The 26709-nt window shown below is 49.1% G+C and overlaps 1 protein-coding gene across 4 annotated transcripts in view; it reads right to left on the bottom strand.

The window, feature by feature from the left end:
* Nucleotides 1-12443: 12443 nt before the first annotated feature.
* Nucleotides 12444-26709, bottom strand: part of SHISAL1 (shisa like 1) — a 128117-nt gene continuing 113851 nt past the window's right edge. For all 4 annotated transcript variants that reach the window (XM_036931313.2, XM_036931315.2, XM_036931316.2 and 1 more), the window contains exon 5: nt 12444-18240. In XM_036931313.2, coding sequence (XP_036787208.2) covers nt 18240 — 1 coding nt within the window. In that variant the 3' untranslated portion in view covers nt 12444-18239. The remainder of the gene's footprint in view (nt 18241-26709) is intronic.

Raw genomic sequence — 26709 nt, 5'->3', positions numbered from 1 at the left:
ATGTGCCACTAACACGAGGCTTTCGGTGGTTTGTGCCCAAGGACACAATTAGTGTGGAGGGTGCTAGGGAGATGGAATCTTCTTGAGGGCCTGTCCTGGCTGTTGTGGGGCCAGTTCTGCCTGGGTCGGGGACAGAGTGGGCCAAGGCGACAGTTCTGGAGGAAAGGAATCAGTTTGAGGCCCTGGGCTAAGGGAGACAAGAAACAGGTGCAGAAGGGCTGGCTTTACCCTTGAACTCACACCACAGGTGACCTCTCTGGGCCTTGACCCCCTCTGATGGGGCCTGAGTCCCTGCGCCCGCAGCCCTGCTCTTGTTGAGTGCCATGCGCATGGGGGAGCCTGTTTCCCCAGGCCTGCGGGCTCCCGAGGGCGGGGCCTGCGTCTGCCTCCCTGTTGAGTGCTCTGTTTCCAGCACAGGTGGCACGGGAAAGGGTCACTGAGGTTCTGCTGAGTGAATGAGGGACGGGCACCCAGTGGGGAGGGTCTCTGGGGTGTGCTGGTTAATCCAATCCAGGACTCCACCAAACAGATGCCTAGCATGGCAGGAACTGGCTGGCTCGGAGGGCGGAGCTTTAAAGGTGGGAGAACTTGGTTCTAATCCTGGCTCTGCCCTTAATCTGCCTGTGACCTTGGCGGAGGGGCTGCAGTTTTTTAAGTCATGTTTCCTCCCTGTATGGGGGATCCTATTAATAACAATCTCCCATTTCTATGGCTGCCTGGTAAACCCCAAACACAGCCGCACAGGAGATCCACCACTGATATGCCCTGGCTGCTGCTGCAGGTGGGGAATTCAGATGGGCGCAGCTGGCGGCTCGGCTCTGCTCCTCAAGCAGGAAGGCGGAAAGCTGGCTGGAATCACCCAGAGGGTCTCACTCGTGCGTGCGGTCCCAGGCGGCGCTCGGCCGGCGCTGCTGATGGACCAAGAGCCCGAGCAGTGTGGCTGCTTTGTGCCCTTGTGTTTCTCGTGGCCGGAGAGCCGGGCTCTGAGCGTGCCCTTTGATGACCCCGGCTGGAAGTTGCGTGGCAGGACTCCACTGAGCTCTGTGGCTGCCGTGGTCACAAGGTGCTGTGGACTTGGCATTTCTTATGTGAGACCAGAGCCCAGGTTCCTGCGAGGAGATGAGGACACGGAAAGCAAATGGGGCCGGAGAGAGGTCCTGGCCCACGATGGACCCAGCTAGTGGGCCCAGCAGGGGAGGGAGCCTTGGACAGGCCCTGTGGGCAGCTGGACTGTGTCAGCCTGTGTCCTGACAGCTGGACAACCCGGGTCCTCTCTTGGGCAAAGATAAAAAATATTTTAAATGCAGTTTTCCTTGACAGCACAGCTTCTCCTGGGCAATTTGGCACGTCCAGAGGGAGCTGGGGGAAGACGGCTGGACACTGGCTCAGGGTCCTCTGGCCTATTTATCCTTCCAGCACAGACGGAGCCCAGTCCGGGCAGGTGTGCAGAGCAGGGCCTGGGCTGCGCTCTGCTGGACGGGGTGGCAGTGACTGGTTCCTCCGGCCCCCCTCTGGGACGTGTGGTCTGACAAAGGCCAACCCCGCTGCCCAGCCTGAATTGTGAATGTGTTTTTAGGAAAAAACGTACACACTTACCTACACATCTTACATACTGCCTGTATGGATAAGAATAAAATTACATACAAGAAACAACAGCTCAAAGCAAAAATACCCTCCAACCGGCTCCTGTTGTCGTGGTCACTTGCTGCTGGGGTGGGTGCATTGGCCTCTGCACTTGGTGCCGGTTCCCTGTGCACCATTAAGTGCCAGCTCCCTGCAGTGTGGTTCCTAAATATTTTGAATCCTTGCAATAGCCTTGAATTGGAGTTTTCACACACTCATTTAGCAGGAACCCAGAGAGGTTGATAACTTGCCCCAGGCCACACAGCTATAGCCCGACCCAGCCAGCAGACTCAAATGCAGTAGCCTCGGTGGCCCAGGTCTGGGACCCGAGCTGGACCCAGATGCTAAGGGTACACAGACTTGTAGTGTTAAAAGACAGAGAAGGCAAAGGGTGAGGACTGCCAGGCCCTGCCCTGGACGGTGCAGCAGGGGGAAAGCCAGAGATCTGGAGTGGTGGGCCCAGCTGGCGCCCAGAGGGGCATGAGGAGGTGGCCTAGGGGAAGGGTACTGCCCATGGGCAGCACACCCCAGGCAGGCCCTCCAGGTGTGGAGTGGAGGTGCAGGGCCCTGCTGCCAAATGCCCAGTCTCCCCGTCCAGCCTCTGCTCTGGGACTGACCCTCCCACAGTGGGGACAGAAAGGATGGCCGTCCACCTCAGATGGTCCTTCTGCCCTCAGAGGCCAGCTGGATCCCAGCTGCCCCCCTCCATCCAGAATGTTGTCGTGTCTGATGCTCACCTGTGTGGCTCCTTCTGGACCCAGTTATCCGCTTAGTTGTCACGGCTCCTGGTCACCAACGTGACAGGTCCCGTCGCTCTCTCCCACTGTCCCTGCAGTCGTCACCGTGTCACACTGCCCTGCTCTCTGCCGTGCCTTAGCCTCCTGGGGCCTCCTCCCTTTTGCTGTCTGTGTGGCTCCTATTTGTTCCTCCACTGAGGGTGGGGACCCTGTAGGCCGTGTTCACTACATCCTGCATCTAGAACAGTGCTCAACACGCTATAGGCATTCAAAGAAGAAGCGTTTTAGATGAAAGAACTTCCTAACATTTGAACCATCTAACAGTGGACTTGGTGGTAGTGAGCTCCCCATCACTGGTGGTATTCAAGCAGTTGGTGGGCAAGCACGTGTCAGGGTGCAGAGGAGAGACAAAACCAGGAGGTGAAAAGCTCAGGCTTCGGGCAAACCCAGTTCCCTCCAAGGGGCTCTGGCCTCCCAGGGCCCCCAGCCTTGTCCTGCGGCCATCTTTCCATGAGATGCTGGGGGACGCCCTTCCCCTCTCTGGGCGCCAATCTCTCCGCAGTTCTGGAGAACAAGAGTGGGGGAGGACCTGTTTGGCTGAACCACCCAGATGGGAAAGGCTGCAGAAGGAAAGGCCAATATTTATTCATTATCACATCCAGGAATTAGGCTGGGGAGCCACAAATAGACATTTCTAGCGAGAGCCCGTCTGGCCCTGCCTCTTGGGCGCATGCTGTGGATTCCTTGTTCATGTCACGTCTTGCCGCCTCCTGCACTGGGGTTTGGCTTGAATATTTGCCAGCTGCTCAGTTATTTTTTGCGGCGATTAATGGGAAGGTGGGGCATCCGACAGCAGCGTTCTTTTAAAAGGATGCGTGCTGGCCTTACAGGGACCTGCCTGAGCGGTGCCCTCTGTGAGGTCAGGGGCTCACCCTTCTCTCAGAGCAGGAGGGCAGGCAAAGGGGAGGGACAGGAAGGCAGAGCCCTCAAAGCCAAGGCTGCGCAGGCCAGGCCAGGCCTCTTTGGGTCCCTGTTGGGCCCTTGGCCCTGCCCTCAGTGCCCGGCTCAGGACAGGTGCTCAGCCAGAGCTTCCCCATCACCAACCTTGGTGTAAGCTGGCATCCAGCCATTTCATCCCCTGCTGCTGCCGTCCACCCGCTCTGGCCCTTCCCCCTAGGAGTTAACTAGGTGAGCAGAACTCCTCCCTGTCTTTCTTGAATTCCTCCCACCCAGCCCCACTAAGCAGGCTCTTGACCCCATGGACTCCCTGGAACTGCTCTGAATGAAGTCAGCAGAGAACCCCAACCCGGAACCCACCGTGGGCTGTCAGACCCCAGCTTCCGGACCCACGGGCAGCGGCCGGCTCTGCCTCCCCGCCCCAAGCCCCTGGCCACCCTCTCTGTGCCTGGCTTCTAGAAGCCCGTACCCTCTCTTGCGCTGCCTTCTCACTCCTTTGCCAGCTTTTGGTCTCCCTGACCTTGAACACACCAGACGGTCCCAGGACTCAGTCCTTGAACCGTGTCTCCTTTTCTTAACCACTGGCTCCTTAATGATCCCATCTTGTGGCTTTAATGCCTTCAAGATATAAATGACTCTCACATTGTACCCCAAGCCCCGACTTCTTCCTGCCCCCCAGCCGGATTTCCACCTGCCTCCATGGCAGCTCCATGTGGATGTCAAAGCCATCTCTTCTCAAGCTCAGCACATCCCCCCTGAACCCCTCACCTCCTCCCAGCTTCCCTGTCTCAGCCCCGTGTTCCAGTTGCTCAGGCCAAGAGCCTTGTGTTCACCTGTGGTGTCTTTTTCTCTCGTGCCCCACACCCAATCTGTCAGGAAATCCTGTTGGCCCAACCTCCAAAACATTTCCAGAACCTGACTGCTTCTCACCACCCTGTTGCTCCCATCCTGGCACAAGCGACTTCCCCCTGCGCCTTGTCTGGTCTCAGCACAGCAGTAGAAATAATCCTTTAAACAACATTAAGCTGCATGTCACCCCTCTGCTCAAAACCTTGCAAAATTTCCCACTTTTCCCCTGAAATACAAGCCAATGTCCCTCTGGGGGTCTGCAAGGCCCTGCAAAATTTGACTTCCGGTGCCTTCTCTAATATCACCCCTTTTTAGCACCCAGGCACCATGCTAGGAGGAAGCCCAAGCAGTTGTGTGGGACGCCCGTATGGTGGGGAACGGAGGTCCCAGCCAACAGCCAGCACCAAGTGCCAGCCGTGTGACAGAGGTCGTGTGGAACCCTGCCCCCATCCTTGTGCCCCAGCCAACACCATGGGAAGCAGCGAACCCACGTGCTGAGCACACAGAATTGTCATAGGGGGTGGGTGCTGGTATTTTAAGCTACTGAGTTTGGGGTGGTCTGTTATACAGCAATAGATAACCTAAACAACTGTTCAGCTCAAGACTTCATTTAAAAATGTGCTTTAACGGCTGAAAACATACAGACCTGTGCTCCACACAAATGCCCAAGTGTGTTAACATATGCACAGTGCATCTTATTGCCAGTCTTTGTGTACTGTTTTCCTGTCTTGCTTGGTTCCTTTTCTCCTTCCTACGTATTACACCCTATGTCCCCAAATCATGTTTCCTTATTCTCCCGAATACTCGTGAAATCACTTATTGATGCCTATAGGCATGTGGAGGGGCTTTGTCGGGGAAAGCCATTATGTTACAAAAATGTGATCAGTATTATACTCCCTCGTGTATATTCTGCTTTTCTTATATGGGCAGTTCTTTGTGACAGTCCCTCCAAATCCCCTGTAGAACTCCAAATCGTGGTTTTAAATAGCTGCATAAAATCCCCTGGTGTGGCCACTCCGTACTAGTCGGTCATCCCCAGAGGTGTGCTGCAGCCGGCACGTCCTGCCTTGTGAGAGCCTACTGGTGGTTTTTCAGGAATTTTGTAAGCCGGTTATTAAATGCAGCCAGTAAAAAAATTAAATCCTATAAACTTATAATTAAATACATAAAATTATAAACCAAGGTAATAAATGCTCAAAACTATCACTTCCTAATTATTTTACTATTATGGATGCTCAAGGTTATTTACATCGATTACAAAATGCAATGTAACAGTGTGCTTTGGTGCATCTGTTCCCAAATCTATGATCAGGCATATCACGTAGGTCATTTATAGTTGCCTGGTGAACTTTATCAGGACTCAAATCAGGACTCAACTTATTGTTTTGTTGGTTGTCAAGACTTATAAGACATTAGCATTAATAATGAAAATTCAGCATAAAGTGTGTCACATCTGTACCCGTTGCAACAAAATCGATGAACTATTCTCCAAGGAGTCAAAAACTGTTACTCAGTTCATCAGAGGCAGGCAAGCCTTTGATGAATGAGTGAAGTTTCTTTGTTTCACTTTTATTTGAACAAAAATGAAACTCTCAATGACCATTCATGTGGGACCTATAGTGGTTCCTTGGTTGCAACTAAAGGTTGGCTACAGGAGCAAGAGTTGGACAAATATCAATAAAAACATTCTGAGAGAATCTGTTTACTACATACAATCTATAATAAGGAGTATCGTATAGTCAGTCCATCATTATTTGTACACTTTATGGTACACACCCTTTATATTGGTAAATTTTATAATATAAATAAATAATGAATGCATTTTTTTTTTTCCCCTGGAGACTGGGTTGTTTACCACTTAGCACCACACCCCTGAGTCTGTCCTCTTGTTGATAAGCATCATTTTATTTCCATTCCAGTAGGGAATTCCATTCCATCTGTGCTCAGTCAAATAGTGTATGTATTTTTAATTTTAATAGATATTTTCAGATTACTTTCAACAAAGGTTGTAGTAACCCTCATGTCTATCCTCAGTCAATAAGATTTCCTCACCCAGCTGCTGACAGCAGGTGACTTTCTGCCGGGCGGACGGGTGCAAACCGGTAGCTCACCTTTCCCTCGGCTCCCCTCCGCCGCCGTGTCAGAGCTCCTGAAGGTCTTTTCGTGTTTGTTGCCATTTGGATTCCATCTGTGAAGTGCTTCCTGGTGTCCTCTTTTCTTTTTCTGGAAATTGGGTTGTTTATCCCCTTTCCATCAGTTTGTGCGTGCACTCTGTATATTAAATACATGCTTTACTTGTGTTCTCGGTGTTTGAATCTCTTGTTCACGTTCTGTCTTTGTGTTGCCTTTGGTCATACCAAAATTATTGTTTTGTTGCTTATCATTTCTTCTATAGCTACCAGATGTCTGGTCGTGGTCAGGAACATTTCCCTACATTGAGAATGTTTACGTAACCCTTTTGAATTTCTTGCTGAATTTTTATGGTTTTATTTAAGTCTTATGTAAAGTTTGTTTTCACATAGGGCGAAAATAGGGATCCAATTTTATTTTCTTCTGGATGGATAGCCAGTCATGCCAGTATCATTTGTAAAAATGCGTGGTTTAGTGAAATAATAATAATAATTATGTATTAATGAATAATTCCCCTCTGTATTGAAACACTACTTTTGTTATATTTGATTATTATACATACTTACATATACTTCTGGGTCTTAATCGGTGTGTTTATTCTTATGCCAACAGCTTACTGATTTAGTCACAGGGTTTTTATAGTACGTTTTCATTTGGGAGTTTTAGGAAGACAATATATAACACTATCCTTGGGATGAAATAAAAGAGTGCCTCTTTTATCTCTCTAGTTCCCAGTGGCATTCACCTTGGGAGGGTCTGTGCTGAAACTGTGCAAACATAAGATGAAAGAAGTTGGATCTCTGAGTCCCTTTGTGGAGGAGAGCTTCCCCGAAGCACGGTCTGATTGCACTCTTTTTGCCTGAGCAGTAAATACACTTTATTTTTTTTTACCTCAGCATAACCTATCCTTTCCCGACTAGCAATTGGTGTTGCTGCACCAAAAAGCTCAAATATACAGCATTAGCTTAGTGGCTGGGGGTCAGTGCCAAGGAAATCAATACTGGAGGCGGGGTGGGGGCGGCTGGTGGACATAACAGCAGTCCAGGTTACAAGTGGTAACACGTTTACATAAATCAGTCTGCATTCATTTATAGCATGTTGATCTAGCAACACTAAAGCAGAATATTTTAAGTGTGTCTTGGCTGTTGACTATGTTCAACAGAGCTTTGCAAGAAAGAAATGACCTCAGGAAGGAAGTGGCTGGTTTGTGAGCAGAAATAAAAGAATAGAGAAATTCCAGATATTTGGGGCTTAGCATAGTTGAAAAGCCAAAAATAACTTGATAGGGGATTAAGAAAGCCATTGAACAACAAAGGTCAAACTACCCCAGGGCAAAAAGCAAATTTAAAAGGTCCAGATAGACTCAAAGTAGCTGCCATTATATTGTAAGTGAAACTTGGGGGCAAAGAAGGCAGCTCAGTAAAGTTGAGCTGTGTATCTAAGAAAGAACTTTGGGATTGAGGTATGGAATATGGAACTCGCTGGAAACAAATAAATCAGAAGCTCATTAAGTTTTTAAGGAAGTGTATTGTGAAAGAAACCCAAAGATTGGACTAAAATAAGGTTTTGACTGTTCTTGACTTTAAACAAGCCTTGGGTCCCCCGTCTTCCATGGGCAGACAGCAGCCAGGAGTTTCACAGCCCCCAAGCGTGGTGTATTCTCCCATGTCCATTCAGATGGGGCCAGGAGGGCAGATGGAATGACACGGTCAAGGGCCAGGAAGAAAAATGAACAAGGACTTCTTCCCAGAAGATCTTAATCAAGAAACCCTGGCCACCCCAGGGTAGGGGCTCTGTCCACATCTACCTGGCAGGGGTCCAGAATCGCTGCAGAGCCGTGACCACCCCGTGTCTTCGTTGTTCCCTTTTCCACATGGACGGTGTTTGTGGCAGGTGCCCTGACCCTGCTTCACCACTGAAGGTTGGGTCTCTAGAGAAGACTGACAATATCTCTTTCAGTCTGTAGATCTTCTTCCCAGACCAATAGAAGGTAGGTCCAGACTGTCTGGAGAGCTCTGTGCAGCTTGCTTGCTCAGAGATCTAAGATGTCAAGCAGATCCATGGCAGCTGGATTGTCCCTCTTGAGCAGGTTTGAGCACGTTCATGTAGGTAAAAGGGTGACTTGAATACTTGGGGGCCACAGAAGACCGCTCTTTCTAGTTCCCTGCTAGTTAGGTGGGGCCCTGTGACTGCTTCCAGCCAATGAAGTGGCACCTATGGTTTCCAGCCCAAAGTGCTGAATTGCTGCTGAGGTCCCCTCACTTTCTGTCTTTTCCTGGCCCTGGTGACCCTGGAGGCCACCAGATGAGATGATGGTGAACAGCACAGAGGGGACGTGGATCCCAGAATGGTTATGGAAGAGGATTCCTACTGGACCACATTAGATTTTGTTTTAACGATACATATTTTTTATGCTTAGCCACTGGTTTAGCCTAAATTAGATTCATTTGGACTTTCCACCTATACAGTCACATCTTCTTGAAAGGTGACATTTTGATTTCTTCCATTTCAGTCCTCACACCTTCTACTCCTTGTCTTGCTGTACGGTGCAGCCCGGAGTTCACGGCCAGCGCTGGACAGAAGTGGTGATGGCAGGGGCCATGGGCTTGTTGTGATCTGAGGGGGAAGCTGTCAATTCTTCAAGCATTCATACTTGTAAGATGTTTTCTGTAAGTTGTTCATGAGCATCTATTACCTGTTTTACGAAAGTTCCTTTGTATTCCCTGCGTGTCTATCATATTTAAACTTGAATGGTGTTGAATTTTATATTTTTCTCTGTGTCTATTGAAATGATCCTATATTTTTCTATTTAATATGCTAATGCTGTAGATTATATTTATTTGTTTCCTGATGGTAAGCCACCCCAACATTTCTGGGATGTGCCTAATTAGGTTATGCTGGTACCATTTGCTGTATTTTGATTGGGATTTTTGCCTCTCTGTTGATGACTGAGTCTCACTTTGGCCAGGTTTTGTTATCAGGGTTATTATGGTCTCATAAAATGAGCTAAGGCTGTTTTATACTCTTTTTTCCCCATCTTATATATATTTTTTTATTTTCTGGAATGGGTTGTGTAAGATGGGCATTATTTCTTCCTTAAATGTTTAGTTGAATTTACAGGGCCTGGAATTTTCTTATTGGGAAAGATAGGCTTATGGATGCAAGTTATTTAGCGGTTGGAGGGTTCTTCAGAATTGTATTTTTCTAATATCAGTTTTGGGAACTTATAGTTTTTTTAAGAAAATAAATCATTTCTTTTCAATTTTCAAATATTTTGGATACATATCTGCACAACAGTCTCAAATCCTTTTTTTTATGTTCTGGGTGTTGAGTGATATCTTCTTTTTAATCCCTGGTATTGGGAATTTGTGTCTCTTTATTCTTCATGAATTTTGCCCAGAATTTATCAACTTAATTATTAATTTTTTTTCAAAGAACTAGAGCTTGGCTTTACTGATTCTGTTTTGTTTATTTTCTTTTCATTAGTTTTGCATTATCTTCGTTGTTCTTTTCCTTTCACTTGGTGTTCATTTGACTATCCTGTTTTTAATTTGTGAGAAGAATGGCTAAATCATTAGCCATTTACAGTCAGTTAAACCAGTATATCAATCTGAGGAGAATTGACATTATTACTACATTATCCTTCAATCCATGAATGACGTCTCTTTGTTCATTTAGATTTCTCTCATTTCTTTACCAATATATGCTCTTGAGCTTAAATTTCCTCTGAAGCACTAAAATACCTCTATCACATGGGTTTTAATACGTATCATTTCCTTTGTGCTCAAATCGTTTCTCATTTCCATTACGATTTCTTCTTTGACCTTAGTCTATTTATGTGTCTTATTTTCTGAACAAGTGGGAACTTTCTAGTTATCTCTTTTCCTTCACAGATTTCCATCTTCATGGCATTGTGGTCAAATAATGTCCTTTCAAGTTAGTGGAAAGTTAATTATTCAGTAGAAGGTAATTTCTCATTAAGGTTCTGTGTCTGCTTGAAAAACAATTTTTATGTTTATTGGAGGCATTGTTTGTATATGCCCATATAGTAAATTTCTTAATCCTATTCAATTCTTCCAAACACTTTCTAGCTTTTCATCCACTCACTCCACCTGTTACAAAGAGAGGTGTGTTCAGATCTCCCACCGTGACTTTAGTTTTGGAGATCTTAGGGCCACTGCTAATACACAGAAACACAATTGGTTTCTGTAGGCTGATCTTGTACCCTGTGAGCTTAGGATTCTGGTTCTGGGAGTCTTTTATTTGGTAGACAATCACATCCTCTGCAAATAGGGGCAGTTTTAAGTCTTCCTTTCACATCTGTGTGCCCTTCATTTCCTTCTCTCGCCTCATTCGCCCTGGTCAGGATCCAGCACCATCCTGAATACAAATGATGACACCTGACACTGTTGCCCTATTCCCTGATTAATCTGCTTTTAAACCCAGGTATTTAATTTGGGTTATTATACTTTTCATTTCTATAGTTTCTAATTGGCTCTTTAAAATTCTTCTCTTCTTACAGTCTTCAGTTTTCAGACGTGACTTCATTCACTGAGCGCTCTTCCTGTGATCCATGGGTCTTATTCCTGTTACCGCTTTGTGGGCCTGGTTATCTCTGATGACTTACCCGACAGAATATATATGACAAGTGTTTGTAGGAATATTTTGATGCCTCGGATAATGGAACCTCCCTGGAGGAAGACACGTATGGTGCGGTCAGTTGCCTGGGAGCGCTAGCAGTCTGGGATCCCCTTAATCCCATCCCAGGGATTGAGTGTTTCTGCGTCCCCAGGTAAAGTGAAACTGCAGGTGCCTGGTACATCCTATGGCCCAGGCTTTGGGGACCCAACCGAAAGGGAGGGGCTACGATCCTTCCCTCCAGCAGTCTTAGACTCCACCCACTGCCCCTGGCTGGCCACGCTGGAAAACCATGCCCAGCCTCCTCTCAGAATCAACAGGTCCCCAAGTGCCACCTCCCCCCCGCGCCCGCCCGTGGGAGAGTTTGTCCCCTCCCAGACCTGGAACTCGGTTCTTCATGACCTTGTTGTGAAGCCGTAATCCCTCCAGTCATTTTTTAAAAACGTGTGGCCCAGTGTTGCCAGCTGTTCTCAGGGGTGGGGGACAGTCTGGAGTTCCAGCCGGCCACCCCCGGCTTTCAGAGGCACGCAGCGCAGCCCGGGCATCCTGGCAGCAGATGTCGTCAGAGGGAGAGCGTTGCGCTGCTGGAGAGAGGGGGCCTTGCAGGGGGCAAGGGAGGATGGCACCTAAAGGTATGGCTCAGCGTGGATGGGAGCCTGGATGCTTCATTTTGTGGGTCGTTCTGTGCCCACAAAGAGTGAGGGCAGTGACCCCTCAGGACCCCTGGGCCTGCCACAGGGTTGTGGCAGGCGGCCCCTGCTTCCCGCAGACATTTCTTTCTTGGGGGAGCTAGTATCAGTCCAGTATGGAACACGGGCCGAGCTTCCTCAGCAGGGCAGAGCCGCTGGGTACCCATGACTCAGGACCGGAGCAGGGGAAGGGCCTGAAGGCGGAGTCAGGTCAGGGTCCCCAGCAAAACAGGGTGGAGGCCGGCCTTGCTCACTTCACCCGCCATTGCCGACAGCCTCCAGCTTACCAAGGCCTCCAGCTTACTAAGGCCTGCCCTGAGCACATCTTTCCATGCACGCATCCTGCTTTTCCAAAGGACAGAGCCGATATTGTCTCTCCTTTGCCCCGGGCCTGCCCATGGCTCCCACTTGCCCATAAGATCGAGTCTGTGACATTTCTCCAGGCACCGAGACCCTGACGATCTGATGCCAACTGCTCCGCCTTCTATGTGCGCTCACCGGCCACAGGCGACATCGCCTTGCACAAGCCCTTGCCCCCAGCGTGAGGGGCCCCCTGGGAGAGAGAGGGCATAGGCTTTGTTCAGGAGGGTTACTCTATCCCCTCCCCAGAGCCAGGCTCAGGATGGTGTGTGCATGTGTTTCTGAGTGTGAGTGTGTGTGTCCTGTGTGTGCAAGCAGCTATGTCCTGGCCTGCTCCCCGCTGCACTCCAGACGGCTCCTCGGCTGGGACTGCTGGCCCTGGTCCTCCGCCTGCCATGTAGCCTGAGTGCAGGCTCCCTCGAGGCCCTTCTGAAACATTAAAGCAAACTTGAATGCAGGGAACAGTTGACATAACACTCCTTTATTAAAACGTAGGGACATCTTTATAAAAACTACTGTATATAAAGACAAAAGCAGTGCAACAGCGTCAGTGTAAAACACATTATTATAATCATTACATTATATTATCATTATTATTAGGAATATTATTGGTTTTTGGTTTTCCCAGTTTTCAGCTCCCAGCGAGACCCCGTGCCTGCGCAGGTGAATCGGGGCTTACAGGAGAGAGGAAACATCCCTGGCCCTCCAGTAATGGCCTGCCTGTATCTGGCTGACCCCGGGGAGGACACACGGACTGGGGGGGAGCGTCCTGCCTTGTCAGGGTGGCTGAGCCCTTCACCCCAGGAGGCCCCACTTAGTTATTGCATTCCACCCAGACTGTTTGCTTCTTTGTGGCATCTCTCACCAGCTTTCACACAGAAAATGGGGGAAGAAACAGGAAGAAATTGCACATGAGAAACAGGTGAGGCTCCGAGAGAATGTTTTCTCTGGTCAGTTTGGTTCAGGTTGTGGCCACACCAGGGGCCCACCTGGCCGTGCAATCTGCGCCCTTCGACCATGTGCAGGGGGCTCCTCCCCAGGCTCATCTGACACTGGCGGGATCCTGTGTGTTGGGGAGGGTGGTTTAGGGAGATTCACAGGGCGCCTCCTTGCACAAGCCCAGTCTGTAGAAATGGTGCCCCTGGAGTGCATCGCTGCTTATGTGACAGCATTGTGAATGCGGCTCCCTGGAGGTGGACACCTTGGTAGCCGCAAATTTCAGCCCACTGAGGGCAAATAGGTCAGGGCTTTGATGTGATGATAGGAGTACAGGGTGACTCTTGGTCAAAGCTGCGCATTCACCAAGCACCAATCTAGCACCAACTGTCCGGCAGCGTCTGAGACGGCAAACTTGGGGGTGGGGAAACAATGCCACTTCCAAGGTCACTCTCATGGGTGGGATAGGTAAGTGTTCCTTGTTTGCTTTGTGGATCTGAGCATTCCTACCTGCTAGGCACAACTAGCTATTTCACAGGTGACCCCAGCCTCTCCCAAGGACCCCTCTGTCTTTGGCAGGAACTGCTGCCAGACAGACAGTGGGAAGGAAGGTGGATAAATATTTGTTGAATAGACGAATGAACGCATGCGCACCCACAAAAGGAGCTTCTAGGACCTCTGTCTCACCTGACTGCCCAGCTTTAACTTTTGAGTTTTTCAGGCCACGGACCCCAAAGTTGCACACGTTCATGAAACCACCATCTGGTGCCATGTTTGTGTTGCAAGGGGGGTGTGGGGAGCCTCTGTGCGTTGGCCACGCACACAGGTGTGCAGGGCTTGTTTTTCTGGCGGGCACAGGGCACCGCCCCCGCCTGGTGATGTGCTCCTGGGCTGCAGGCAGCTGTGATCATGGTGTCACCCACTCGTTGGTGGCTGGCTGCCTCTCTGGGGGCTGCCTCTACTATTCCAACCCGATTTCCATAGCAGATGACAGGAGGGCCCCACAGACATGGATGGAATGACAGGGCTGCCCCTCAACACTGACAAGGAATGCCCCCGGTAACTCCACTCAGGGCTGTTACATCGATTTGGGTCATTGAGGACAAATTGCAAAGTCACTTCTGAAGGCCACCGACGGCATGACTCTTCTTGTCGGTGGGGCCCAATCAGCCAAATGGAAAAAATTAAACCAATAAATAATTTTTTCAAAGTCGATAAATGGGAAACCTGTCTTTTTTCATGGCACATCTAGCAGACACAGCAAATGGGGTGTCAGCTGAGCCAGGGGTCAGGGCCCGGGTGGCAACAGTGGGCTGCAGGGACAGTGGAGGGCCTGCATCCCAACCTGGTGTGGACAAGAGCCTGCGGGGTCTGCTGGGTGCGTGGGAGACAGTGCCGGCCTGGCCACACACAGAGTCTGGTGGAGACTGAAATGACCCACAGAGAGCTCTCCATCCCACGTGAGCTGGGACGTGTCTCTGTGCTGAAGTCTGTTATTGCCCATTCTTGGCCATGTTTTCCCTGATATGCCCAAGGCCTTCCCTCTAGCTCTAAGGCCAAATTTGCCTACAGGTTTTTTCCAACGAAGAGGGGAAATACCACCCACCTTAGCTGGCTGCCTACCTGCTCTTTTGCTGAAGCATCAGAGACAACAAGGGAGACTGGGTCCACCTGCAGACTCACACGTGTGCACATGTGCGTGAGTTATGTGTGTGCATTTGTGTGCGCATAGGTGCCTGTGTGCACACGTGCATGTGTGTGTGTGTTTTCAGTTAAGGCCTATTTCATGTTGGTCCTGATCAGCATCAGATGTTCACCTGGCAGCTGGCAGCTCCTGGCACATCTGCACGAGCAGGTGCAGGGCAATTTCAGAGGTTAAGGTGAGGGCAGAGAGGCCCTGGTGCTACCAGGTATTGGTTCTGGATAGAAATTCCAAAACACACAACACTCACACCATACATGAATGAGAAGGAAAGCATAAAACTGCTCGTTAACAACACGCAGTTCCCAGTGGGAAAAAGTCCTTACAAACACAGCGAGTTAGTTACACAAACCAGCGTCAAATACAAATACAGATTACAGCGTCCTCAGTGGGTCTGATGTTATCATCTACCTCTTCTTTTGTTTTTCTTTTTGTATTAATATTACTGTTATTTTTACAAATTACACGGTGATAGCCAGAAGCTCACAGTAAAAAGTAAACATAGGCAGCTTGAAAAATCAAGTTCAGGAGTCACTAGAAAATGCTAATTCTGTAAATCTCTACTTGAACTTGTCACTTCCCTGCAACTTATTCTCGGGGACACTCTACTAATTGGCACATCTGCCTGCCACAGTGGGATAGGGACACATTTTTGTTGGGATGACCTGGGGTTCTGCAGGGTTTTGGGGAGCCCTTGACACTGGGAAGGACTTAATGGCGTACATGTGCCATTGAACACACAGGCCGAGCCTTCCACTCAGGTCACACCCACGTGCCCTGAACTCACCCCCTCAACTACTCCGTGATGCAGTGGCTGCCGCGACCTCCCTCCCACACCTACACACCTCAGAGGTGAGACCCTGAGGCTCAGAGAGGGGAAGCATTTTCCAAGGCCACCCAGCTGGGAGGGCAGGGCTCTGTGCTCCGTGTCTGTGTGGTCTGCACTACAGGCGGCCCCACAATTGCTCTGCTACATCTGCTGAGCAACACATGTGTGAGCAGCTGCAAGGGCATCACCTAGAACCACGAGAAGCCAGAGATGCAAGCCCCCTAAATGCCTGGTCTGACTCCTTCCTCTTACCAAGGGGGAAACTGGAGATGGGGAGGGCAGGGGCTTGTCCAAGGTCACACTGCTCATGGTGCAGAGCTGATGTCAGAATCGGGTCTTGTGCCCACCTCCCGTCCCCATGCCCCTGGGCTCAGGTTCCTCTGACGCTGAGGCTCCGCACATGGGATGTAGGTGTGAGCCGATCCAGGTGGGCTGACTAGCTGTTGAGCACTGTTCCACGGCACTCACTGCTCCACATGGACAAGGCCCTGGGCATGTTCTGGGATGACTCGGCATCCAGGGGAAAGGAAGGAAGACATGTCTGTCTGTTATCAAGGCCCCAAGTGAAGGTTCTCCTGCTTTACCTTTGCCAAGCTATATACCGGGCATTGGCAGCACTGTCTGCAGGAGACAGGACTGAAGGACCCGTGTCTTCCACAGCCTGCCAGTCTGGACTTGGGCAAGCCGCCTGACTCACCTGAGCCTCAGTTTCCTAGTCAGTGAAATGGGGAGAGTCCTTTCTCTATGGGGCTGTTGAGAGGATGAAACACCAGGTAGTATGGAAAATGCTCCATGCCCTAGAAAGTTCTCTGCTTTATCAAAGGGTGGGGTGGGCTGTTGTGTTTTGAACCCTTATAGCAACTCAGAGTGAGGCACAGAGCCTGGACTCTCTCGCCTTCAGCCCCTTCTGCCTTCCTGCTGGGTCCTTTTGGAGGTTTTTCTTTTGGTTCCTTGAAACCACCAAGCCTACGGCTGCCCTAGGACCTTTGCATTAGCTGTTTTTCTGCATGGAATCCTTTCCGCTGTCCAATGCCCATGGCTGGCTCCTGCTTGTCACTCAGATCCTGGCTTACCCATTACCTGCTCAGAAAGGCCCTCCCACACCACAAGCTCAACACGACCCTCACCAACACACTGCTCTGATGAATCCTCAGCGGAGTGCTGACCACTGCTGCTGTCTTTCTTATTCCCTACTTATTTCTTCACTATCTTCTCCCCCAGCTGGAAGACCAGCCCCACGAGAAGGGGTCTGCCTGCTCACTGCATGTCCAAGTGTAAGAACACTGATCTATCTAAGTGGGGGGGTGTGATCAGAGGGATGTGCGTTTTTGAATCGGGGCTCCCCAAGCTAAGAGCCGGGGAGGTTTGGTGTCACGGACATCAGTGGGAAGAGTGTGTCTGCACTGGCAGCAGGTCCTTGGGGGTTTCTGTGGTCACCTGGGGCAGTGCCCTGCTGTGTGTGTGCCCTGCACAGCAGGGCGGGTGGCAGCAGTGAGCTCTATGGACAGATGGTACAGGCAGCCAGTTCTGTGTGGAAGCCCATCTTAAGGTGGAAGGGTTTCTAGAACCTTCCTGAGTGTCCATAGCTCTCGGCACCCTCTCCAGCAAGGATGTGTGTATCTCTCCCCAGATGGCAGCTGCCCCGAGGCAGGGATGAAGCCTGCCTGACTCATGTCCACTCCCCATCACTGCCCAGTGCAAAGCCTGGCACACACCAGGTGTTTAACCAGAATGTGCTATGTGAATGAGGGCTCCAGGGCAATGATGGCGGGGAACTCAAGGCAACGGCCAGTCCACCGAGAAGCCACTGGGGAGATATTCCAGGGATTTGCTGGGGCTGCCCTGGCCTGGGAGCTTGGACATTGGGCTCCTGCGCCCCTGAGCTCAGGCAGAAGGCTGGTCTCCTCCTGGCTGTGTGACTCTAGGCACCTTCCCCACTCTGAGTTATTTCTGCAGGGAATTCACAGCCCCTTCTAGGTGGGGAGAGAGTGTGTGATGAAAACACCCAACCTAGTTCCTGCCCCAAGGACAGCCCAACACGTGTCTCTTACTGTTACTGCTGTTACAGGAACAAATGAAGCCTCGCTGGCTTTTCCAAATCCCCGGTGTCCCCCGAGCCACAGTGGGGCTGTGCCCTGTGCTCACCAACTCCATCCGGTTCACGGCTGCCTGCTGCAGCAAGACCCCTGAGCCTGGGATACTGGAGAGGAACCCCACCACATGGTGACCTGTGCCTGTCAGAGAACCTGGGGGCCCCAATAAAAACCAAACAAAAAGAACACCCCCAGATCACACACATGCACCCATGTGTGTGCATGTGCATACACACACAGACACACACACACACACACACACACACACACACATCCAATATTCTGACACAGGCCCACAGGCCACTACTGGAGGGAGTGGAGGCAAGGGAACCCCGAGTACAAAGCCCAGGCCTCAATCTTTCCAGCTTGAATCAGCCAGAGCTGCTTTGCGCTGGCCACCCTGAGTCCGCAATGGAGTCGCCTCTCAGAAGCCACCAGCCCAAATGGGACTATTGCTTGCGGATGAGTGGCTCAGAATCCCCTCCCCTGCAACCCCCCAATCCCCACCCCTGAGTTTGCTCCGAATTTTAGAAGTCCACGGAAGGGGGCTTTGGGCACAAGGGGCATTTCCTCCTCTGCCACGGCCGCAGCTGCCTCGGTTCTCCCTGGCGTCTCTGTGGAAGTTGCTCTTCTCGGAGGCTGCTCTGGGTGCTTCGGGTCTCACCTCCCCCATCCTGAGGCACAGCAAAAGGGTTTTCTGGGGAAGCAGAAGGAAACAGAATATCACATGTCATCTCCCCCATGAGGATACCCTAGGGGTATTTCTCTCAAGCCTCAGTGCCGGGAGAAACCAGGTTTTCTCTGACTGCATGATCTGTCTTTGTCTTCTGGATATTCAGAACCATTCAACTTTAAAAATAAAAACAACATGAGCAAGCTGGCCATCACTGGTTCCAAATAGCATAGTGCTCCTGGCCCATGCAATCGGGCAGGAAAAAAACAGTATCAAGAATGGAATACAAAAAAACCAACTCACAATCATTGGCAGATAATGTCCTTAGAGAACCCAAGAGAATTGATAGGTTAATTATTAGAACAGAGAGTGCAGATATAATATAATTTTCAATCTGTGATTCATCAGGTCAACTTAGAAAAACCAATAGCATTCACCTACCTCAAAATGACTAGGGTGATTATATGTCTTCTCTTGGGACAGTTACAGTTAACACCTGTTGCTCTGACATAACATACTAATTAATTTTTAATATTATTCCCCTGTCATGCTCAAAAGTTTTCAAATTTGGATGATAAACTATATGGTCACTCTTGTTATAACAAACTAGAAAATATTAAGAACAGATGCCATTCATAATGATAATAAAACCATTATAATAAAAATCTCACCCATGGATATGACCATATCATACAAGCCATGGAGGGAAAACCAGGTAGTCCTGGCACAGGGACAGGCCAGCCCAGTGGAGCAGGATTAGGAGTGTAAACACAGGCCCATGGGGGTGCTTACCGTTTTGATTTGCAGCATCAAGTTGCCTGTATCCTTTCTCTTCTCAAAGTCACCCCCAAACAAGGGCAATGAATAACAGAAATACAAGCTCTACCTGTGGCACGCACTGTGACTCTCCTCTCCTATATCCATTCATAGGAGCAATAATAGCCTAGTCACAAACAGTCACCTTCCCAGACTCCCTTGAAAATGGGGGTGGCCACATGACCCAGTCCAGCCAATGCTGTGTGAGTGGAAGTCTACTGAGAGGGGGACATGAACACAGAGAAGAACATGGGCATGAAGGAGCCTCACTAAGGTGAGTGGAATGGAAAGCAGGGAGCAACCTGGTTCTTGTCGTGGCCACCGACTGCCCACCTCCACACCAGTGCAGCTGGGTCTCTGCTATTCGCATCTGATGACAGCTCTGAACTGATAAGCCATCACCACCAAGTTCCAGTAGATGTTTGAGGGGCAGGAGGGAAGTTGAGGGAAGGGCTCTGGCAAAGCTGGCATGGTCCACCTCTCCAGAGCGAGGGATATTCCACAAGGCAGAGCCAAGCCCCTGCTCTGAATCAACGGGACTGTGTGCGTGGGCTCAGGGTGAGGGACTCCTTGGAACCTTCTCATCTACTTCACAGAACAAAGCCCAGTGCAGTGACCCCCCCATTCTTGTTATAACAAACTAGAAAATATTAAGAACAGATGCCATTCATAATGATAATATAATGGTTATAATAAAAATCACACCCATGGATATGGGTTATAATAAAAATCACACCCCCATAGCACATATCTCTATCCAGCACACCGCATAGTGTTTTTATTGGCTTATTTATTGCTTGTCTCCCCAAATAGAAAGTAAGCTATAAGAAGGCCAAGGTGTTTGTGTGTCATGTTCATTGTTGTCTTCTCAGGGTCTAGAATAGTAACTGGCACACGGTAAGGGTCTAATAAATATATATTTTTAAGAATGAATGGACCAAGAATTTAAAACCCAGGTGAACCATCTTACACGTATAACATCAAAAGAAAAGCTTTTGGAACATATTTTTGAATGTTTTTAAATATAGTTCCCATGAGTCCTTCTTACATAAATTACTAGAGGACACACTTAGGATAACCAAAGTTAATAGAGTAAATCTGACAAGAGCTCTGGCAGTGAGAATCTATTTAGCTGTAGGACTGTGGCTGAAACAAATCTAAGAATTATGACTGTTGTAGAAAATGAAAGAATGAAAGAAATTTATAGACAGAGAAGCCAGAGAACTGGTATGAATAATAACAGAGAGGAGGTGTAGAGGCAAGAAGGAGAGAGGTAATACATGTAAGCTATGTCCTATTCATTTATAGCTGGGGTCTAAAGAATCATTTAGAGATTAAAGTAAAATTGGAGATACAAAGGTATATGGAAAAAAATCATAAAATATAATGAACAAAATCATTTGGTGGGAGGGAGAGAAGAAGAGGGAAAGTAGAACTATTCTAATTTAGACCCTATTTATAATAGGGAGAAAATCAACATTGTTTAAAGAGACAGGATTTAAGGGTACCACATTGCAGTATAATTATGAAGATAGCCACAGAACCAAAAACACAGCTTTCCAAATTGTCAGAAGACATATACACAAAAATAAAACAAAGGAAACAGACCATATGGCGAAAACTGACAAAAGCTATAAAATCAGAAAGTATACCATAAACTATGATGACAGAGCTAAGACCAGATGTATCTGCCATATCAGTAAATGTTAATGAACCATACACACTTGCTTAAAAAGAACTCAGATCAGATTACCAAAAAAATCCACTGAAGATAGAATGAGTCAGTAAGGTCTAATATAAAAGAGTGGGCAGATGATAAAAAAGTTCTGGTGATGGTTGCACAACGTGAATGTCCTTTGTCCTTAACGCCACTGAACTGTACTTAAAAGTGGCTAAAGTGGTAAATTTTATATTATATGTTTCACCACAATTTTAAAAACAAGGGATGGGCAGAAACATCACAAACAAATGCAAACCAAGAGAAACCAGGGGTCTTGATCTGCAAATCAGACAAAGATTAAGTCAGTACAAGAAATGTTGAATGAGAAAAAGAAGGGCAGTGTGTGGGAATCCAGGATCAGTCACCATGAGGACCTAAAAGTACTGAGTGTCTAGGCACCAAATAACATAGCCTGCACATCACAGCACAAGAACTGCTTTCACCTTTCTCAGTCCATTACAGATTAAGTTGTCAAAAACATAAATGAGGGTATAGGGAGCCACATAACCTAATATATAGTATGCAAATATTAATACATTAGCCAAATAATAACATAGTGTGCAGTGCATGCATTTATATGAAACAGAATCTACCTTCTGTTCAAATGGTCTTGAAAATACACACACAAGAAATGACTATCAGGACACAAAAAGTAAATTCCAAAAATTAGGAATTAGACAACATTTTCTGGTCACAACATAATAGAACTTGAAATTATCAGTCACCAAACCACAAAACAAATCAGTCTACTACCAAGAAGTTTAAAAACTCTTTAACTCAAAGAAAAAGCAAAAATCAAAGTAGTCTCTGGACAATAATGAAAACAAAAGTATTACATTTCAGAACCTGTGGAATGCAGCAAAGGCAAGGATCAGTTAAAAACATACCTTTCAATACTGATACTAATAAACAAGACAACATGAATTAACTATTTAACTCAAAAAGTTAGAAAAGAAAGGAAAAATAAACCCAAGGAAGGCCTAGGGAAGCAATTGACAAATTAAAACTAAAGTAAAGTTAAAAAGTCAATGGGAGGAACAAGTAAAGAAATCCAATTTCTAGTTCTTTGAAAAACAATGAAACATTAACTGTTGGTGAATCTGATAAAGCAGAAGGAGGATGCAACCACTCGGAAGTTATCTATATTTTTGCTTTCCAATACCTCTTCTCCACTGTCGCTTGGCCCCTCAGACAGGCTTTTCCCCAACTCATCTGCCGAGTTTGCCCTTGCCAAGGTCACCAAAGACTTCCATGTTGCTGAATCCAGTGGTCGAGTCATGGTCCACCCTCCACTTGTCCTCTCGGTAGCACTGACACAGGGGATCACTCCTCCTGCTTCTGGGCACTCCAGACCCTTTCCTGGTTCTCCTCCTACTACTCTGGCTGCTGCTTCTCAGGACCCTCTGGGGGTCCCTTCTAATCCTCCCGGTCTTCTCTCCTCCTTTCCACCTCAGCTCATTCCTGAGGAGCTCATCTCCTCCCAAGGATGTAACACACTCCATGCATTGATAAATCTCCAGCCACAAGATTTCATACTCTCTCCAAACTGTCTACCTGACATCATCAACTGGATATTTCCTGAACACTTCAAACTTACTATGCTCAAAACTAAATTCCAGCTCTTCCTCCCCAAATCTGCTTTTCCCATAATTTTCCTGACCTCCGTAAACACAAATCCATCCTGCCAGTTACTCACATGCAGGTCCCAGAGTCACCTTGGGATCCTCTCTTTCTTTCACACCCACATCCAACCCACTGGCAGATCCCACTGGCCCTTCCTTCTGATATATCCGTACACCTTGACCTCCCCTCCCCTTTGCTCCTAAATGTGATCCAAGCTATCAGGATTCTTGCCATGACCTCCTCAGTGGCCGGCCCTTCTGTCCAGTCTACACAGAGCAGCTACAGGGCCCCTGGGAAGATCTGTGCCAGACCATGTCACGCCTCTGCTCAGAGCCCTTAATGGTTCACATCTCACCCAGAGTATAAGCCTAAACTTCCCATCCTTTCTGATCAAATCCTGTGTCTTTTCCCTTTTGTTACTCCACTCCAACCATGGTGGCTCATTGTATGAGTCAGCTCAGCCAGCCGCAGATATCTGGTCAAACGTGATTCTGGGTGTGTCTGGGAGGGTGTTTCTGGATGACAGTCACATTTGAATTGGTAGACTGGGGGAAGCAGATCGCCCTTCCCAATGTGGATGGGTTTCATCCAATCTATTAAGGGCCTGAATAGAACCAAGGGAAGCAGAATTCCTTCCCTGCCTGACTGTCTTTGGGGTGGGATCTCAGTCTTCTCCTGCCTTCAGGTGTGGACTTAGACTGGACTTCACCCCATCGGCTCTCCTGGTTCACAGGCCTGCGAACTCGGACTGGGGCTTAACCGGCTCCCTTGGTCTCCAGCCTGCCAACTGCAGATTTTGAGACTTCTTAGCCTCCAAAATTGCATGAGCCAATTCCTTATAGCTCAGTCTCTCTACATATTCATATCTATATCCATAACCATGTCCATGTCCATCCCACTGGTTCTGTTTCTCTGGAGAACCCAGACTAATACACCACCTACACCATCCTGTTGCCATCTCTTCTCCGAGAAGAGCATGTGGCTTATTCCCTCATGACCTTCAAGTCACTTGCCCCTGAGACCCCCTCTGACCACCCCATTCGCCTACTCCCCATCTTAAACGCCATTCCTGCTCCCATATTGGTTTTCTCTCTAGAGCTTATCACCACCTAACAGTCCATATATTCTATGTGTTTTTTCAATTGTCTGTTCATAAAACTAGGACTTTAAAATTGGTTTTGGTACACTACCATATCCCCAGGGCCAATAATGATGTCAGGCACAGAGCAGGTGCTCAGTAAAGGTGAGGTGAGTGGACAAATAATGTGGGAAGAACAAGAGAGCCTAGCTACTCAACTCTCTCCGGATACATCAGGAAATCTTGATGAAATGGGTGAATTTCCAATAAAACAGAAATTACCCAATGGATCCAGGGAGAGTCTAAACAGACCGACGGCCAAGAAGACAGAGAACTGCCAAATCACAAATCCAAAGTCTAAAGTAAGAGAAAAGCGAATTAAAGCCATCATGAGAAAGCTTTGCAAAGCACAGACATCAGGATCCTTCCACATCCTTTTACTCTTCACATTGGCAAAGATCAAAACGGTAGAGGTTTGTTTGCTGGTTTGTGGGGGGAAGAAGTGTCTGTTTCGCTCGTGGTAGGAGGGACACTGGGGCCATTTCTGGAAGGCAGTTCCAGACGCACACCCTCTGACCCGGCAATCCACTTAGTATCCTACAAATATGTTCAGAAGGGTGAAACACGTGCAAGTGCGCTCTTGCAGCAGTGTGGGCGACAGCGGGAGATTCGGGTCAGTGACGCGTCCGCCGGCAGGACACCGGTTGACAAGCCAAGGCTCCCCGTGCGGTGGGGAACGATGCAGACAGCAGAAAGGTCCGGGCTGTTGTCCAGGAGCCCAGTCTGTCGGCTGCCCCAGGGCGCCTTGCTCAGCCACCTCCCATTCTCCAGTCTCCATGAAGAGTGCCGTTCTCAGGATTTGTGGCTTTAATACCATCTACATGCTGAGACCTCGCCCATGAACATTAGTCCCAAATACCGAACTGCCTCCTGGGTATCTCCCGTGCATGCCTAGCAAGCATCTCGTTCTTAGCATGGCCACCAGTGAGCTCCTGAGCTTCCTTCTAAACCCACTCCTCCTTGGGCCTCCCCATCTCGGCTGACAGCTCCACCCTTCCAGCTGCTCAGATCAGAAGACTGGAGCTGTCCTTACTCCCTTTCTCTCACACCCACGTCCAATTCATCAGCCAGTCTCAACCACTCACAGTGAGAATCTCACCACTTCTCAGCACTCCCACCACTACTGCCGTCTGATCTTGGCTGGAGTACTGCAGGGCTCTTGACTGACTTCTTTCCCTCCCCTCCCCACAGTGTATTCTTGACACAGGAGTCAGAGGCCTCTGCTTTTTTTTTTTGCAAGTATAAATTAAATTTCTTCTGCTTGAAACCCGCTGATGGCTTCTCATCACCAAGGCCCTGGTGGTTATCCCTGCCGGCTCCCTCAGCCCTGCCACCTTTCCGACATGGTCTCCTGTCATGCCTCCTTGTCGCTCCTTCCAGCCACAGGGGACTTTTCCCTCCAACTCTCCTGGGTGCACCTGCCTCAGGGCCTTTGCACTTGCTCTTCCCTTTGCCTGGATTTTTTTCCTAGGCACCCACGCATGGCCCATTTTCTCAGGACCCCAGGGCTTGGTGCAGATGGCTCCTCAGGGAGGCCTTCCTGACCTTCCTGTACCCCCAGGCTCTGCTGTCCTCACTGCCACCAGCTGATGTCCTGTCTCCTCCATTTGTGGACTGCCTGCCTTCCTACCAGCTCAGATGACCATGAGGGCAGGGCTTACCTGGTGTTGTATTTTCTGCTCAATCCCAGCCCTGAGAACTTAGGTGGGGGAAGCATGTAGTAGATGATTCAGACACCAGCCTTGGAGATCCCATCTGGAGGGGTAGTGATACCAGGTGGGGGGTATATGCTGAGGCAGAGGGAGCCCCAGGGGCTCGGGAAAGAGCAAAGGCAGAGAAGTCCAGCTGGTTGCCTGGTCTTTGCTTGGCTTTCCCCGGGGACAGTAAGCTCACCACCTCACAGCTCACTGTCCTTTCTTTCAGCTGCTCACTTAGCTGCAAAACTTGTATAATGTGGGTCAAACCCCTCCCGTAGTTCACAGCCTGGCCCCCTGCTCCGGGTGGCCCCCTGAGATACGGTGTCCCTTCCCACTCGTCCTTGTTGTTCCAGGCTCATGTGGAAATGAGGCTCCCATTCTCTGAGTGGAGGCGGCATCTTCCCAAATGTGGCCGAGGCCTGCACACAGCTGTCCCTGCCTCTGGGCTCCACGTCCAGGCCAGGGTCTGCATTTCCCCAGAGGGACTGCTCTGGGGCCCAAAGCTGCTCCACCACTCCCTAGGGAGCCAGCTCTGTTTGGGGCTGACAGGCTGGTGGGACCTGGGTGGGGGTGTGCCTTTGGGGAGGGGAGTGCTGAGGGCCTCTGTGGTACTGACAGGCTGGGCAGTGGGGACGTGGTGCTTATGTCATTATTTTTTATGCCTTAGATATACACTTTGCTATATTCTTTTATATGAAATATCTGAAATATTGTATGAAATATACAAAACATTCATTTTTAATATGAAATATTTCAAAATCAATAATGTTCAAATATTCTGCCTATGGCTCCTTAGAGGGTTACATTTTGATGCCCGAGCTGGGACTCTTATCACCAGACTTCTACTTCTGTGTTTGTGGCTTCCACTTCAAAGGATTTTCTTTCCAGATTGCCCAAATGTGCTCCCACACGCTGAGAACTCACTCTCCTTTCTCTGCTTGGCAAACTCCTACTCATCCTTCAAGACCCTGCTCACTGGGCGTCCCTCCCATGCAGCTTGTCTGACTCCCATGGGCCTTGTGACAGTACCGCCTGACACTGTGGAGCTGCTGGGGCAGTAAATGCAACTGGCCTCAGAGGCAGGCCGTGCCTAAACCACCAAGGGAGCTTCGGTCCTCGAGTACAGGACTGCCATCTGCCCTGTCTCCCGCGTGATAACCAGCTCCGGACGCTGAGAGCCCTGCGACCCGCCCCTCATCCTAGGGTCACCCATCCTCCCAGACGCTTTGCCGGTGGCCTGGCCCCTCACTGCCAAACAGCCCCGCGGAGACCAGGCCCAGGGCCACCAGTGCTTCTGTCACTCAGTATCAATGTTGATGCCTCCCACCTGGGCCTCTGTAAGCCCTTCCAGGTGGCATCTTCTGCCAAGCCTGGGCTGGGTGCTGGGAGCACAGACCTGCGTCAGGCCTGCGCCCCACCCTTGAGGGCTCTGACTGTTGGGGAAGTCACGCCAAGACCCAAAACCCAGAGCGGCAGATCCGCACTGTATCAGAAGGGGG

Source organism: Manis pentadactyla, chromosome 10, assembly GCF_030020395.1.
Source record: "Manis pentadactyla isolate mManPen7 chromosome 10, mManPen7.hap1, whole genome shotgun sequence".
NCBI classification, from domain to species: domain Eukaryota; kingdom Metazoa; phylum Chordata; class Mammalia; order Pholidota; family Manidae; genus Manis; species Manis pentadactyla.
This window is presented reverse-complemented; position numbering and strand designations above follow the sequence as displayed.